We start from the raw sequence: 13,663 nt of genomic DNA, 5'->3' as shown, positions 1-13,663 counted from the left end.
CTTGATCAGTGGAGCTATATAAATGAGCTGACTTGGGGGGAAGAAAGAGAGTGCAGCTGGGAGTGATGTTTTGAAGAGGAGCAAGCTTGCTAGAGAGGAACGTCCTGGGAGAAAGCCGTTTTGAGGCCGGAGCTTTGGAGCAGACGCCGGCTGCCTTCCTAGCTAACAGAGGTTTTCCGGAGGCCATTGGCCATCCTCTGGTGAGGGTACCCGATTGCTGATGTGTTGCCTTGGACGCTTTGTGGCCTTAAGACTGTAACTGTGTAGCGAAATAAATCCCCGTTTTATAAAAGCCAATCCATCTCTGGTGTTTTGCATTCTGCAGCATTAGCAAACTAAGACAGATTTAATATTTATTTGGAATTATCTTTTTTTTTTTTTTTTTGGAATTATCTTTTATCAACTTTCAAAAGTTTTTTTTTAAAAAGAACTTCAAGTAATAAAAAATTAAAACTGTGTAAGGACAGTTAAAGTTACACTAGGAAAAAGCAATTAATAAGATTAAAAAAAAATAGAACTCATTTAGAATTAAGTACTGTAGCTGAGTCCTCGGTTTAGCTGTAAGTGGCAATGTAGTATAGTTGATGCTAAGTTGTTCTTTCTAACAGCTCCAGTCTTCTAGGTAGCGGAAAGTATAACAGTATTGTCACCATAGGGGTGCTGTTCTCTCTGTGTTAAAGATGAAGATCAATCCCATTGATTTAATAACCAAGAAGGAGATTGGCACACAGCTATTATTTAAAACACTTGTGATTGTTAACACCTCTTGCCTTATCTGTTTCTAGCAGATGTTTCTTTAATGCCTTCTGTAAGTCAGGTACTGACTTTAAAACAGATTTTGAGAAAGCATTAAGAGCCTAGCTGATTCCTATCCTGTGAAAAATCCTAGGGGTTTCATTTATTTTCTTACTGAGGTAAATAATATAGTGGTCATTAGTAATTTTACCTAACATATTTTTTGTATGTAATGTTAAGAGAGATTTTTTAAGTTCCATTGGACTGAGTATAGGCAGAGTAATTGGTCTATAATTTTGGAATGGTAGAATAGCTTCACTTTTTAAAGAGATGGGAGATTAAACTTTTAAATCCATTCTGAGGTTGGAGGTATATTTCTCCATATGTATGTATATATGTGTGTGCATGTGTATGTATATGTACATACACATACATGTATGAATACATAGTGTTTGTATTGTGTGTGTGTGGACACACAAGTTAATTAGGATAATGCTTTGGCACAGATTAGACTATATCTTCTCATTTACTACTGTGTACTGAGCGTTTGTTACATGACTGGATAAATCGTATGATCTGACTGAAATGAGACTATCATAGTAATTTACGAAGGTGTCCAAATTTTGTGGGTTAAAAATTTCCAAGTAAAATATTCTTTAGTTTACACAGCATTGTTTCCATAATACCTACATATACTTGTACACTTGTATTCATTTCAGTGCTTATTTAATACTTCATGCTATTACTTTTTCACACTAACATTTAAAATTTATTTTTCTTTATTTAAAGGATTCTCTTTTAGCAGATGAAGCATTTCCTTTTGTGAATTCCTCCATTCAAAGTCTGAATCGTTTGCTTTATGATGAATTTATAAAATCTGTTTTGAAGATTGTTGAGAAATTGGATCTTACACTAGAAAAACAGAATGTTGGGCAACAAGAGGTTAGGAATTTTTGTAAATAATTTGCATCATTGTTTTATCAACTCCCTTTGCTTTTAAACATTGTCAGGTAAAACAGCACATTTTTAGGGGATTAAAGAAAATTGGTTTCTTCAGAATCGATATGTGTCATGATGGTTTTCTATTGGACATAGCCTAATGTGTAGAAAATGTGATGACTAGATTGTTCATAAAGGAATTTAGATGTTTAATATGTTAAAACAATTTTTTGGAAAGTTTGCTAGGCTCATTTGTTCCTCATTTGTGTAGACGTGATTTTTTGCAGTAAAATAGGAAGGCCTAGAATTCCTTTTGTTTGTAGCTAAGGAAGCTTCAAGCTCTGGGGTGCAAGGTGTTAAATGTGTTCTTAAGATAGTTGAATATGTCTGTACAACAGGCAGAGAAAGAAGATTGTGCCATGCCTTCTTCTGTACCCTTTTCCTGGCCTGGGTGAAAGATATCTCGGGGCTCGAGGCTGCCACCGAGGAGCTGCTCTGTTCAGTCTGAGGAGTTTTAGTAAAAAACAGGATGGTAACGAGGCTAGTGTTGTAGAAACTGACTCTAGTGGAAACATAAGATCTGCGGTGATTTTTTTTCAAACTGGAATTATGCTTATTAGAGTTAGTACATATGTACTTCTGCAATGCCCTGATCTTAAACAAGATAAGGGGGAGGATATGCAGAGTATAAGTAAAAGAAAATGATAAAAGGCCAGTCATCACGTTGGCTTTATTGCTTTTGTAACGTTCTATTTTTAATCCTGGGTGATGGGAGCAACAATGTGTTTTTATTACCTTTTATAAAAACTTCATGTATGTGTAAAATATTTAATTAAAAAAAACCCTGCAAAAAGGGACTTACTGGAACTATGTCATCCAACAAAACTGAGTTTTAGAATGCATGTCTGTGTCATTTTTGTAGCTTTCAGTGGCTTCCCTCTCTCCTCTTGCTTTCTGCTCTCTCCTTTTCCCTGACCTTCTTTCCAGTGGGTCAGCTCACACCTCTTTTAGCACTTCCCAAATAAATCTGTTTCCACTCTTACCCTTTTTTACAGGTCCCATTCTTTATTTCTAATGACTTGTTTAACATTTCCACCTGATTTTGATAATACAAACTTAATGCTTAAAACTGACCTTCCCCCCTAAATCACATTTTTTATTTATCTTTCCTATTACTGTTAATTATTCCGCTATTTCTCTTTTTCTGAGTTTGGAATGTCCAAATTATTATTGATGCTTTCTACTTTTTGAAACACTGCCTCAGGCAAAGCTTAATTGCCAGCTCCTCTCACCCCTCCTATTTCTGTATTTGCACCATCTCTTATGACTTCTCTGCTTCCATGTGCCCGTCTTAGATGTTTCCTGTGAGTTCCATCATCCTTAGACGCTCTCTCACTTGCTTTCCTTCTTCACAGCATCAGGCCCTGACTGGGAAGTCAGCTGGTGAAGTTGTTTGTTGAATGAATGTGTGGTTGAATGGTATGATATACAGCTTTTGTTTTGGTACAATTAATTTTTAGGGTGAAAATGAAGCTACTGATGTGTGGGTGATCCCAACTTCAGATCCAGCAGCTAACTTGCATCCTGCTAAACCTAAAGATTTTTCAGCTTTCATTAACCTGGTGGAATTTTGCAGGTATTTTTTGAAATTCTAATTATTTAAGAGTGAAAATTATCAGTTATTTGAACTTAATATAGCAAAAAACCCCACATATATCTGTAATAAATGAAGTAGTCAAATACTTAAAATCTAAAATCATGCCCTTATAATTTCAAAGCTGAATAAAATTATTAGTGTGATAAAATTTTCTGTATTAAGCATGTAATTTGTTTTTACAGAGAGATTCTTCCTGAGAAACATGTAGAATTTTTTGTGCCATGGGTATATTCATTTACATATGAATTAATTTTGCATGCTACACGGTTGCCACTCATCAGTGGTTTCTATAAATTGCTTTCCATTGTAGTAAGAAATGCCAAGAAAATAAAATATTTTGAGGTAAGTCTTTTTTGGGGGACATTGAATATCCTTTGATTTTTAGGCTGTATAAACATATGAATTATAAAGTATGTGATTATAGTATATTTTATAATATATACTATGTATTTATAAAATAGTATATATAATATTTAGTATAATATGTTTTATTTTATAATATATACTATGTATTTATAAAATAGTATATATAATATTTAGTATAATATATGTTTTATAATATACATTATAAAATATGTGATTATAGTATATTATAGTTTTAAAATCTAATTCTGTTCTATGTGTCTTTAAGAATTGATGTGAGTGGCAATTGGATGATACTTTTTAAAAAGTTAACTAATAGCATTATCTGTTCTGATTTCCCAAGTCCCCATCTGGTTATGTTAGATAGGGGTGAGGGGCTCTCAAAGTGAGGTCCCAGGACCAGCAGTGTCAGCATTACTTGGAAGTTTGTTACAATGCAATTCTCAGGCTCTCTCCAGAAACTGGGGGTGGGTCCCAGCAATCCCTGTACAGCAAGCCCCCCAGGTGATGCTGGTGCTTAGTGGTGGTTCCCGGCAGCCGCCAGGCATCTGACTGGTCAACCACAGATGAGCTGTCCCTCTTGGCTCCTGATGTCTTATTGGAGATGGAGAAAGAGAGCAGTGGGCTTGCCCGTTCCCATCCACCTCCCCACTTATGCTCCACTCTGCCTGGCCATGGCCTCGGAACCCTGTCTTAACCTGTTCTCCCTTCCCCTCTCAGTTACACCTTGGGGAAGGGAGAATGGGTCCACCCCCTGAGGACATGTTGGAATCGTCTGGGTTAGGATACAGAATTACTAATTATTGAATATTTTATTTGACAGGGCGTTAGTCCAAAGAGTCGGAAACATGCTCCTGAGGACTCAGAAAAGTATTCTTGTTTTGCTTTATTTGCAAAATTTGGTAAAGAGGTAATTTTCAAATGATTTATCTTAGTGTTGTTATGGGCTATTTAAGATGGACATATATTGAAAGAATCATAGTGATCATGAGTGATTTAATTATTTAAAAATTGGTTTACCAAATCCATATTGGGATTAAGGTCTTAAAATGACCTAAAGAAGGAAATTGTGCTTTAGGAGTCCCTTGAGTTTTCTTAAAATAAATTAATCAAGTGATGAAAATTCAGAATTAAATAGATTCTAAACTTTTTACATATTATGGAGAATTAAGTACTTCAGCAAATGAAGTTTTTCCAGAGATAGCTGCTTAATTGATAGATGAATGTAGTGATATCAAATAAAGGCTGCATGCCCATTGTTGTCCTATTTGAAAATGGGGTAAATATTTTCTTAATTTATTTTCAAATGATAGGCTCTGTTGAGGTACACAGCACTGTCTTTTTGTTCTTGTTTAAGGTATCAGTCAAAATGAAGCAATATAAAGATGAACTGTTGGCCTCTTGTTTGACCTTTATTCTGTCCCTGCCACCTGACATCGTTGAGCTTGACGTTAGAGCCTACGTTCCTGCATTGCAGGTAGATGCGTTATCTTGACAGATTCATTCCTGCATGCAGTGTTTCATTTCTCCACACACTGAGAGATCAAGGCCTTTCCATGGCAGTCACAGCAGCAGGTGCTTTGCCATCAGATACCCCTGGTTCAGGTTGCCTCTGCCACATACGGCCTTGGGATTTGGGGCCCGTGGCTTGGCCTCTCTGTGCTTCCTTTGCAGGTTGATGTGAGCATTAGACTTTGCAAGTGCTGGAAGTCTGCAGTGTAACATCAGCTACACAGACTGGCGGTTGTTACCCTGCTAATTACGTGGTGCACCCGCTTCCAGCACCGTCTGATGTTCCGTCAATAGAAAAGCATATGAAGTAGAAACTACGATTAACTGGTGCTTTCTTTCCTTTAAATCTTAAATTAAATCTTTAATTCCCTGTTTCAATTTTCTGCGTTTATATTAACATATAGATGGCTTTCACACTGGGCCTGAGCTATCCCCCATTGGCAGAAGTAGGCCTGAATGCCCTAGAAGAATGGTCAGTTCACATTCGCAAATGTGAAATTCAGCCTTATTACCAAGATATTCTACCCTGCCTTGATGGTTATCTGAAAACTTCAGCCCTATCAGGTAACTTTCAGTAGAATTATCATCTGTGTATCTTAATTAAAATGGCAATGTGATAACTATAGTAGGACTATTTGTATTTTTGCGATGTATGAAATTTGAACCCAACATATTCAGAGTATGTTTGACTAGTATTTTTGTGATCTCGCCAAATTCATTTCAATAGAAAAGGCACAATAGGAAATAAAATTTAGCCATTAAAACTATTTGTTATCTTATTCACTAATATTCAACTGAGATTTATAAAATCTTCAAGGACAAGGGCTCTTTTTAAATATCTTTATAGCTTCTAATACTCTTTCTTGCAGTAAAACGTTGAATAAATCAAAGAGGAACTAAAAAACCAGAACATTCGATAGTAATGTTATATTTGGACCTAGTTTCAATAGGTTTTTAGAATATAACTGAAGAAGCACTAATGCCTGCCAGGAAAGAATTGGCGGGGTGGGAGGCGGGGCGGGAATCATCATAGAAGAAACAGGATTTGGGAAGGATTCAAAGGAAAAATCATCTGGCCAGGCAAAGGATTACCAGTCAAAAAAGGTAGTACTTCTGGTAGGGAGGACAGATTTACTTAAACCCGAATGAAATGGTACGTTGTTAACAGATGAAACGAGAAAAAAGATTCAGTTAGAAGAAAGACCTTGAAGTATTTATAAGAATTTAAACTTTACTATCATTAAAGTAGAAAATCAAGTTTTAATTTGTGCTGTTTCACCCGTGTAAATCATTGTTGCTAACTATTGTTTGTTTGTTTGGAAACATTAGGTGAAAGATGACATATTCCATTCACTGTGTCTTGTTTTTGTGACATTCTCAATGCATATTCAGAGATCATGAAGGAAATTTTAGAAGATTTTTATGTAAATTATGGTAATAATAAGTATATTTTGGAGACAGAATATAAACTAGTTAATGTTTATAGCTTACTTAAGCTTTTAAAATTGACATACATAAGGAATGCATGTAGTTTAAAAAGTGAATGTATCTGGTAAAGCAAATATCTTTGTGGTACTTTCGTTTGCTTTCTAGAGTTTAATTCTGTTAATTAACTCATTGAAAAGATCTGTGGATGTTTTATGTTAAGGGAAATTCCTGTGATTCTTTTTTTTTGTTGTTTTTTAAACAGTTTTAGTCACACACCATACAATCCCCCCAAAGTGTACAAAAAATGGCTCTCAGTCTCAGTATAATCACAGAGTTGTGCTTTCATCACCACAGTCAATTTGAGAACATTCTCAAAGAAGAAAAACCGCATGCCCCTTATAGTACCCCTATTATTTGCACTTAGTACAGGTGTGGGGCCTTTGTTATAATTTATGAAAGAATATTACAATATTACTGTTAATTATAGCCCATAGTTTGCATTAGATCTATTTTTTCCCATATACTACCTGTTTTAGTTTGCTAATGCTGCCGGCATGCAAAACACCAGAGATGGATTGGCTTTTATAAAGGGGGTTTATTTGGTTACACAGTTACAGTCTTAAGGCCATAAACTGTCCAAGGTAACACATCAGCAATTGTGTACTTTCACTAGAGGATGGCCAGTGGTGTCCAGAAAACCTCTGTTAGCTGGGAAGGCACGTGGCTGGCATCTGCTCCAAAGTTCTGGTTTCAAACTGGCTTTCTCCCAGGATGTTCCTCTCTAGGCTGCAGTTCCTCTTCAAAGTCACTCTTAGTTGCCCTTGGGGTATGTGTCCTCTCTTAGCTTCTCCAGAGCACGAGTCTGCTTTCAATGGCCGTCTTCAAAATGTGTCTCATCTGCAGCTCCCTGTGCTTTCTTCAAAGTGTCCCTCTTGGCTGTAGCAAGCTCCTTCCTTCTGTCTGATCTTCCATAGTGTACCAGTAATTTAATTCAGACCCACCCAATGGGCGGGCCAACACCTCCATGGAAATTATCCAGTCAGAGTCATCACCCCCAGTTGGGTGGGGCGCATCTCCATGGAAACACTCAAAGAATTACAGTCTAATTAACATTGATAGGTCCACCCACACAAGATTACATCAACGATAATGGCATTTGGGGGACATAATACATTCAAACTGGCACACCACCTATTATTAATACTTTATAATAGTAATGTACTTTTTCTAGTTTATTGAAGACCATTCTTATATTTGTACAATTAACTGCAGTCATCATCTACAACAGGGTTCACTGTGTTATACAATCCCATGTTTCATCCTCTAGCTTTCCTTCTAGTGACATACACAACCCTAAACTTCCCCTTTCAACCACAATCAAACCCATAATTCATGACTATTAATTACTCTCATAATAATGTGCTGCCATCACCTCTGTCCATTTCCAAATATTTACAATTAAACTTTATTAAAAATTCTGCACAAATTAAGCATCAGCTCCCCATATTCCACCCTCATTCTATCTCCTGATAACGTATACTTGAGATTTTAAGTCCATGGGTTTGCTGATGATAATTAATTCATATTAGTGAGACCATAAAATATTTGTCTCCTTTTCCATGTGCTTATTTCACTCAACGTAATGTCCTCAGGGTTCATCCATATTGTTGCATGCATCAGAACTTCATTCCTTCTTACAGCTGAATAATGTTCCATTGTGTATATATACCACATTTTGTTTATCCATTCATCTGTTGATGGACACTTGGGCTTGGCAATTGTGAATAATGCCTCATGAACATCGGTGTGCAAATGTCTGTCCGAGTCTTTGCTTTCAGTTCTTCTGAGTATATACCTGGTAGTGGGATTGCCAAATCATATGAAAATTCTATACTTAGCTTTCTGAGGAACTGCCAAACTGTCTTCCACAGTGGCTACAACATTTTATATTCCCACCAGCAGTGAATGAATGTTCCTGTTTCTCCACATCCTCTCCAACACTTGTAGTTTTCTGGTATTTTTTTATTTATAATGGCCATTCTAGTAGTTATAGAATGAAGGAAATCCATAATCTTATCATTCAGAGAGAACCACTATATGTAGTTCCTTTTTATTTTGATGTATCAAACTTCCAGAATAATTGTGTAAATGTTGTCTTCTTGTTGAATTGACCTCTTTATCAGTATATAGTAGCCTTTGTCCCTTGTAACTTTATTTTTTCTAGTTTGCGTTGATTGTATTTTCTCCCCCAATACCACCCTACTTTTAACATCTTGCAAGGTTGACATTCATTTGTTCTCCCTCATGTAAAAACATATTTGTACATTTTATCACAATTGTTGAACACTCTAGGTTTCACTGAATTATACAGTCCCAGTCTTTATCTTCCCTCTTTCCTTCTAGTGTCCCACAGGCTCCTAATCTTCCTCTTTCAACCATACCCACAGTCATCTTTGTTCAGTGTACTTGCATTTCTGTGCTACCATCACCCAAAATTTTGTTCCACACCTCTCACTCCTGTCTTTTCTTATCTGTCTGTAGTGCTCCCTTTAGTATTTCCTGTACCACAGGTATCTTGTTAACAAACTCTCTCATTGTCTGCTTGTCAGAATATTTTAAACTCTCCCTCGTATTTGAAGGACGGTTTTGCCGGATATAGGATTCTTGGTTGGCGGTTTTTCTTTTTCAGTATCTTAAATATATGACACCACTTTCTTCTTTCCTCCATGGTTTTGCTGAGAAATCCGCACATAGTCCTGTCAAGCTTCCTTTGTATGTGATGGATTGTTTTTCTCTTGCTGCTTTCAGGATTCTCTCTTTGTCTTTGACACTTAGTAATCTGATTAAGTGTCTTGGCATAGGTCTGTTCATACCTATTCTGTTTGGGGCATGCTGAGCTTCTTGGATCTGTAATTTTATGTCTTTCATAAGAGATGGGAAATTTTCATTGATTATTTCCTCTATTATTTCTTCTGCCCCTTTTACCTTCTCTTTTCTTTCTGGGACACCCATGACACATACATTCATGTACTTCATAATGTCATTCAATTCCCTGAGACATTGCTCATATTTTTCCATTCTTTTCTCTATCTGTTCTTCTGTGTGTAGGCTTTCAGGTGTCTTGTTCTCCAGTTCCTGAGTGTTTTCTTCTGCTTCTTGAGATCTGCTGTTGCATGTCTCCATTGTGTTTTTCATCTCTTGTGTTGTGCCTTTCATTTCCATAGATTCTGCCGGTTGTTTTTTCAAACTTTCGATTTCTACCTCATGTTCACCCAGTGTTTTCTTTATATCCGTCATCTCTTTTGCCATATCTTCCTGAACTCATTGATTTGGCTTTGGATTTCATTTAGCATATTTCTTTGAAAATTTTTGATAGATTGTTTCATTAAAGTGAAACAATATCTCAACTATATCTTGATTGAGTTGTTGGTTTTTCCTTTAATTGGGCCATATCTTCATTTTTCTTAGTGTAGATTGTAGTTTTCTGTTGTATAGGCATCTGGTTTCCTTGGTTACTCCAGTCAGATTTTCCCAGACCAGAACAGGTTCAGGTCTCAGAATAGGGTTATATTTGGGGTGTGTCTTAGGAGAATGAGACTTTCCTGTGAGGTCTCCAGTTGCTGTGCTTTTCCTAATCTGCCCAGCAGGTAGTGCCTGTCAGCCTGTCACTCCCGACTGGTGTAAGGAGGTTTCTGTTCAGTTTCTGTTTTGGCTGTTTTCCCCTAGGCTCTGGGGTCTGGTTCTGAGGGGAAAGCTGGGTCCCACCTCCTTACTCTTAGGGAAAATACACTCCCTATTTATTGTCTGCATTTGAATAGTCTCTCTGACTCTGTTATCTCCACCCCTGTGTGGGTCAGAGTGCTGTGCACTGAAAATGGCTGCAGCTCTCTCTTCTGAGCCCCTCAGGTTGAGAGAGAGAAAAAGGGACAGAAAGCCCCCTTTTAGAGCCAGTACACAGCCCCCTGGTTTCGCTCGTCGGCCAGAGATAACACCTGGTCTTCTGGGCTCACCCTCCTGGGACAGATGATTCTTCTGGTTCTTTAAGGTCAGTGGTCCCTAAAAGCCTCTGTCTGCTTGTTGTGGGCTTATAGCTTGTATTCAGCAGTCCACGTTTGTTAATTAAAACCCCAGTTGGATCCTGATTGAGCTATATTCACTTGCTGGGAGAGTGCTGCTCTCTACCACAGTGAGGTTTTGCAGCTAAGCCTGCCATGGGGGAAGGGGGCTCCGGCACAGTTGTGCAGTTTTTACTTATAGATTTTATGCTGCGATCTCAGGCATTCCTCCCAATCCAGGTTGGGGTATGATGTGTGGACAGTCATGGTTGTCCCTTAGCAGTTATTCCAAATTATTTACTAGTTGTTCCTGGTAGCTCATTAGTTGTTCCAGGGGACTAATTAAATTCCACTCCTCTCTATGCCTCAATCTTGACCCCTTCCTTGTAACTTTTTTTACTTAAAGTGTATTTTATCTGATATTAGTATAGCTGCCCCAGCTCTCTTTTGGTTGCCATTTGCATGGCATATTTTTTCCTTCCGTTCACTGTCAACCTTCTTGTGTCTTTGAATTTAAGATGAGTCTCTTATAAACAGCATATAGTTGGAACATGCTTTTTTATCCATTCTGCCAATCTCTATCTTTTGCATGGAGAGATTAATCCATTTACATTAAAAGTAGCTATTGATAATACAGGGTCTTCTTCTGCCATTTTGCTCTTTGGTCTTTATAAGTCTTACACCTTTTTGGTCCCTTAATTTTTCCATTAATGCCTACTTTCATATTTATTTCACTTTTTATATTGTACTGTTTTGAGTCCCTTCTCATTTCTTTCTGTATATATTTTTCATATATTTTCTTTGTAGTTATCATGGGGCTTAAACTTAACATCTTAAATCCGTAACAATCATGTTTGCTTTAACACCAACTTAACTTCAGTAGCATACACGTTACGTTGTTCCTGTACCTCATCCTCTCCCCACCCTTTTGTTGTACCTGTTACAAATGATACCTTGATACCTTTTATGTGTAAAACCAAAGATTTATCATTACTTTTTATGTATTTGCATTGTAGAACCTGAAAGAAGTTAAAGGTAGAGTTACATAGCAAAAAATAACAACACAATAGTACTGGCATTGATAATTACCCTTAATAGCTAATCTTTGCCATAGGTTTTTATTTCTTTATGCCACTTCAGTCTAGTTTCTAGTGTGCCTTCCTTTCAGTCTGAAGACCTCCCTTTAGCATTGCTTGTAGGGCAGTCCTGTGGTGACGAGCTCCCTCAGTTTAGCTGAGAATGTCCTAATCTTTCCCTCATTTTTGAAAAACAGTCTCACTGAATATAAAATTCTTCCTTGGCAGTTTTTTATTTCCCCTAGTACTTTAAATATTTTGTCCCTCTGACTTCTTGCCTCCATGGTTTCTGATGAGACATCTGAACTTAATCTTATTGTGACTACTTTGTACATAACACATTGCTTTTCTCTAACAGCTTCGTGAATCAGTTATTAATATGATAGTTGCAAAATGGTGATTTTTTAACTCTGTCATTCCTTTTGTATTAGTTGGCCTTCTGCTGTAAGAAATAACTTCCTCTATTTATTATATTAGTATGGGCTCAATGGATTCTCATTTTTTCCAATGGGTCCTATCTTTTACTCTCATTATTTATTTTGATGCTCAAATTGCCCCAGATTTTGCTAGTGGAGTCGCTTTAAGCTGGCTCCTTGGCAAGTCCCCATTATCTTTGAGCACTTCCTTGTCTTCTGGCACCTCAAGGTGACTCGGGCTTTTACAAGTAGAAGTTTGCCTAAGCCCTAGAATCAGTTACGTCTCCAGGGAGTTATGTTCATTTTAGTAGAAAATGGTATTTAAAAACAGGACAACCACAGTTAATATTTTTGGTCTAGAAATCTTAACTTTTAAATTGTAATTAAAGTTGGAGTTTATTGTCGCCATTTGGCAACATAGTACTTTCTCTCTGGTATTTATTAAAAGAATGAATGAATGATATTTGAAATTGATTTTTTTTAATTATTGATTAGATGAGACCAAGAATAACTGGGAAGTGTCAGCACTTTCTCGAGCTGCTCAGAAAGGATTTAATAAAGTTGTATTAAAGCATCTGAAAAGGAGAAAGAACATTTCGTCAGTAAGAAACCTCTTGTATTTTCTTTACCTTAAGTAATGCAGAGATTAGAATCTAACTTGTGTGAAAAGTTAAAAATCTTTATTTAGAATATTATTTTTGCATACAAATTAGGGAACAATAAATAATTCCAATATATTTTTAGCAAAAAAATGTAATTTATATTAACTCTTTGGTTTATTGTCTTATTTTTATTTTTCTATTTTTCTCCCACCCTGTATGTATTTAGTAAATAATAAGAAGTAGTAAGCTTATATTCGATAAGCAAGTCAGAATATTAGCATCATGTATATGCATGATTGATCAGTTTATTATAGCATTTTGTCAATTTTAATTCATGTCAGTCAGGTTTTTGTTGTTGATCATTTCTTGAGAATGTATTCTATATGATGTAACATAAATGGAGAAAATTGAGGTAGTATAGGGAAAGGGATCTGTTTTAGCTATGAAGTAAAAATTAAAATTTGAAGAACTCATCTAGAACTGGTAATGCGAACCCTATAATAAATTCTTCCCACCTCGTTGTTGTTAGCAGCTTTTGGTTGAGATTTGAATGGAAGTAGGAATGTTTGTCTAAATTTTTTTTATAATTGTATCACACATAAACAAAACAGTATAAAATTACTTGAGCATATCTCTAGTTTTGCAAATAAAATTTGCGAATACAGAATCCCTATTACTTAGGACAGTGGTTCTCAGAGTTTGGACTTGTAGGAACCCTATGTTTACTCTGTTGACATTTGCATTAATGGTATAATGATGGCCAACAAAGTTGGTTCCTTAGCATTTTATGTAATTTCAAGCCTGAGTTCAGATCTTTTTAATGAAAATGTGGGATGAAACGGAAAGTATCCATGAAGCAGTTCTGCTGCATCTTAAAGTA

General features: G+C 36.4%; 1 protein-coding gene across 1 annotated transcript in view; it reads left to right on the top strand.

Annotated features, from left to right (window-relative positions):
* Positions 1–13,663, top strand: part of PRKDC (protein kinase, DNA-activated, catalytic subunit) — a 228,453-nt gene that overhangs the window by 36,098 nt on the left and 178,692 nt on the right. Inside the window, exons 16-22 of the mRNA XM_037802445.1 lie at positions 1,525–1,677; positions 3,195–3,310; positions 3,514–3,673; positions 4,518–4,604; positions 5,052–5,171; positions 5,611–5,770; positions 12,677–12,783. Of these exons, the coding sequence (XP_037658373.1) occupies positions 1,525–1,677; positions 3,195–3,310; positions 3,514–3,673; positions 4,518–4,604; positions 5,052–5,171; positions 5,611–5,770; positions 12,677–12,783 (903 nt within the window). The remainder of the gene's footprint in view (positions 1–1,524; positions 1,678–3,194; positions 3,311–3,513; positions 3,674–4,517; positions 4,605–5,051; positions 5,172–5,610; positions 5,771–12,676; positions 12,784–13,663) is intronic.

Source organism: Choloepus didactylus, chromosome 14 (assembly GCF_015220235.1).
Source record: "Choloepus didactylus isolate mChoDid1 chromosome 14, mChoDid1.pri, whole genome shotgun sequence".
Classification (NCBI taxonomy): domain Eukaryota; kingdom Metazoa; phylum Chordata; class Mammalia; order Pilosa; family Megalonychidae; genus Choloepus; species Choloepus didactylus.
The sequence above is the reverse complement of the archived record's forward strand: the minus strand, read 5'-3'. Positions and strand labels throughout refer to the sequence as shown.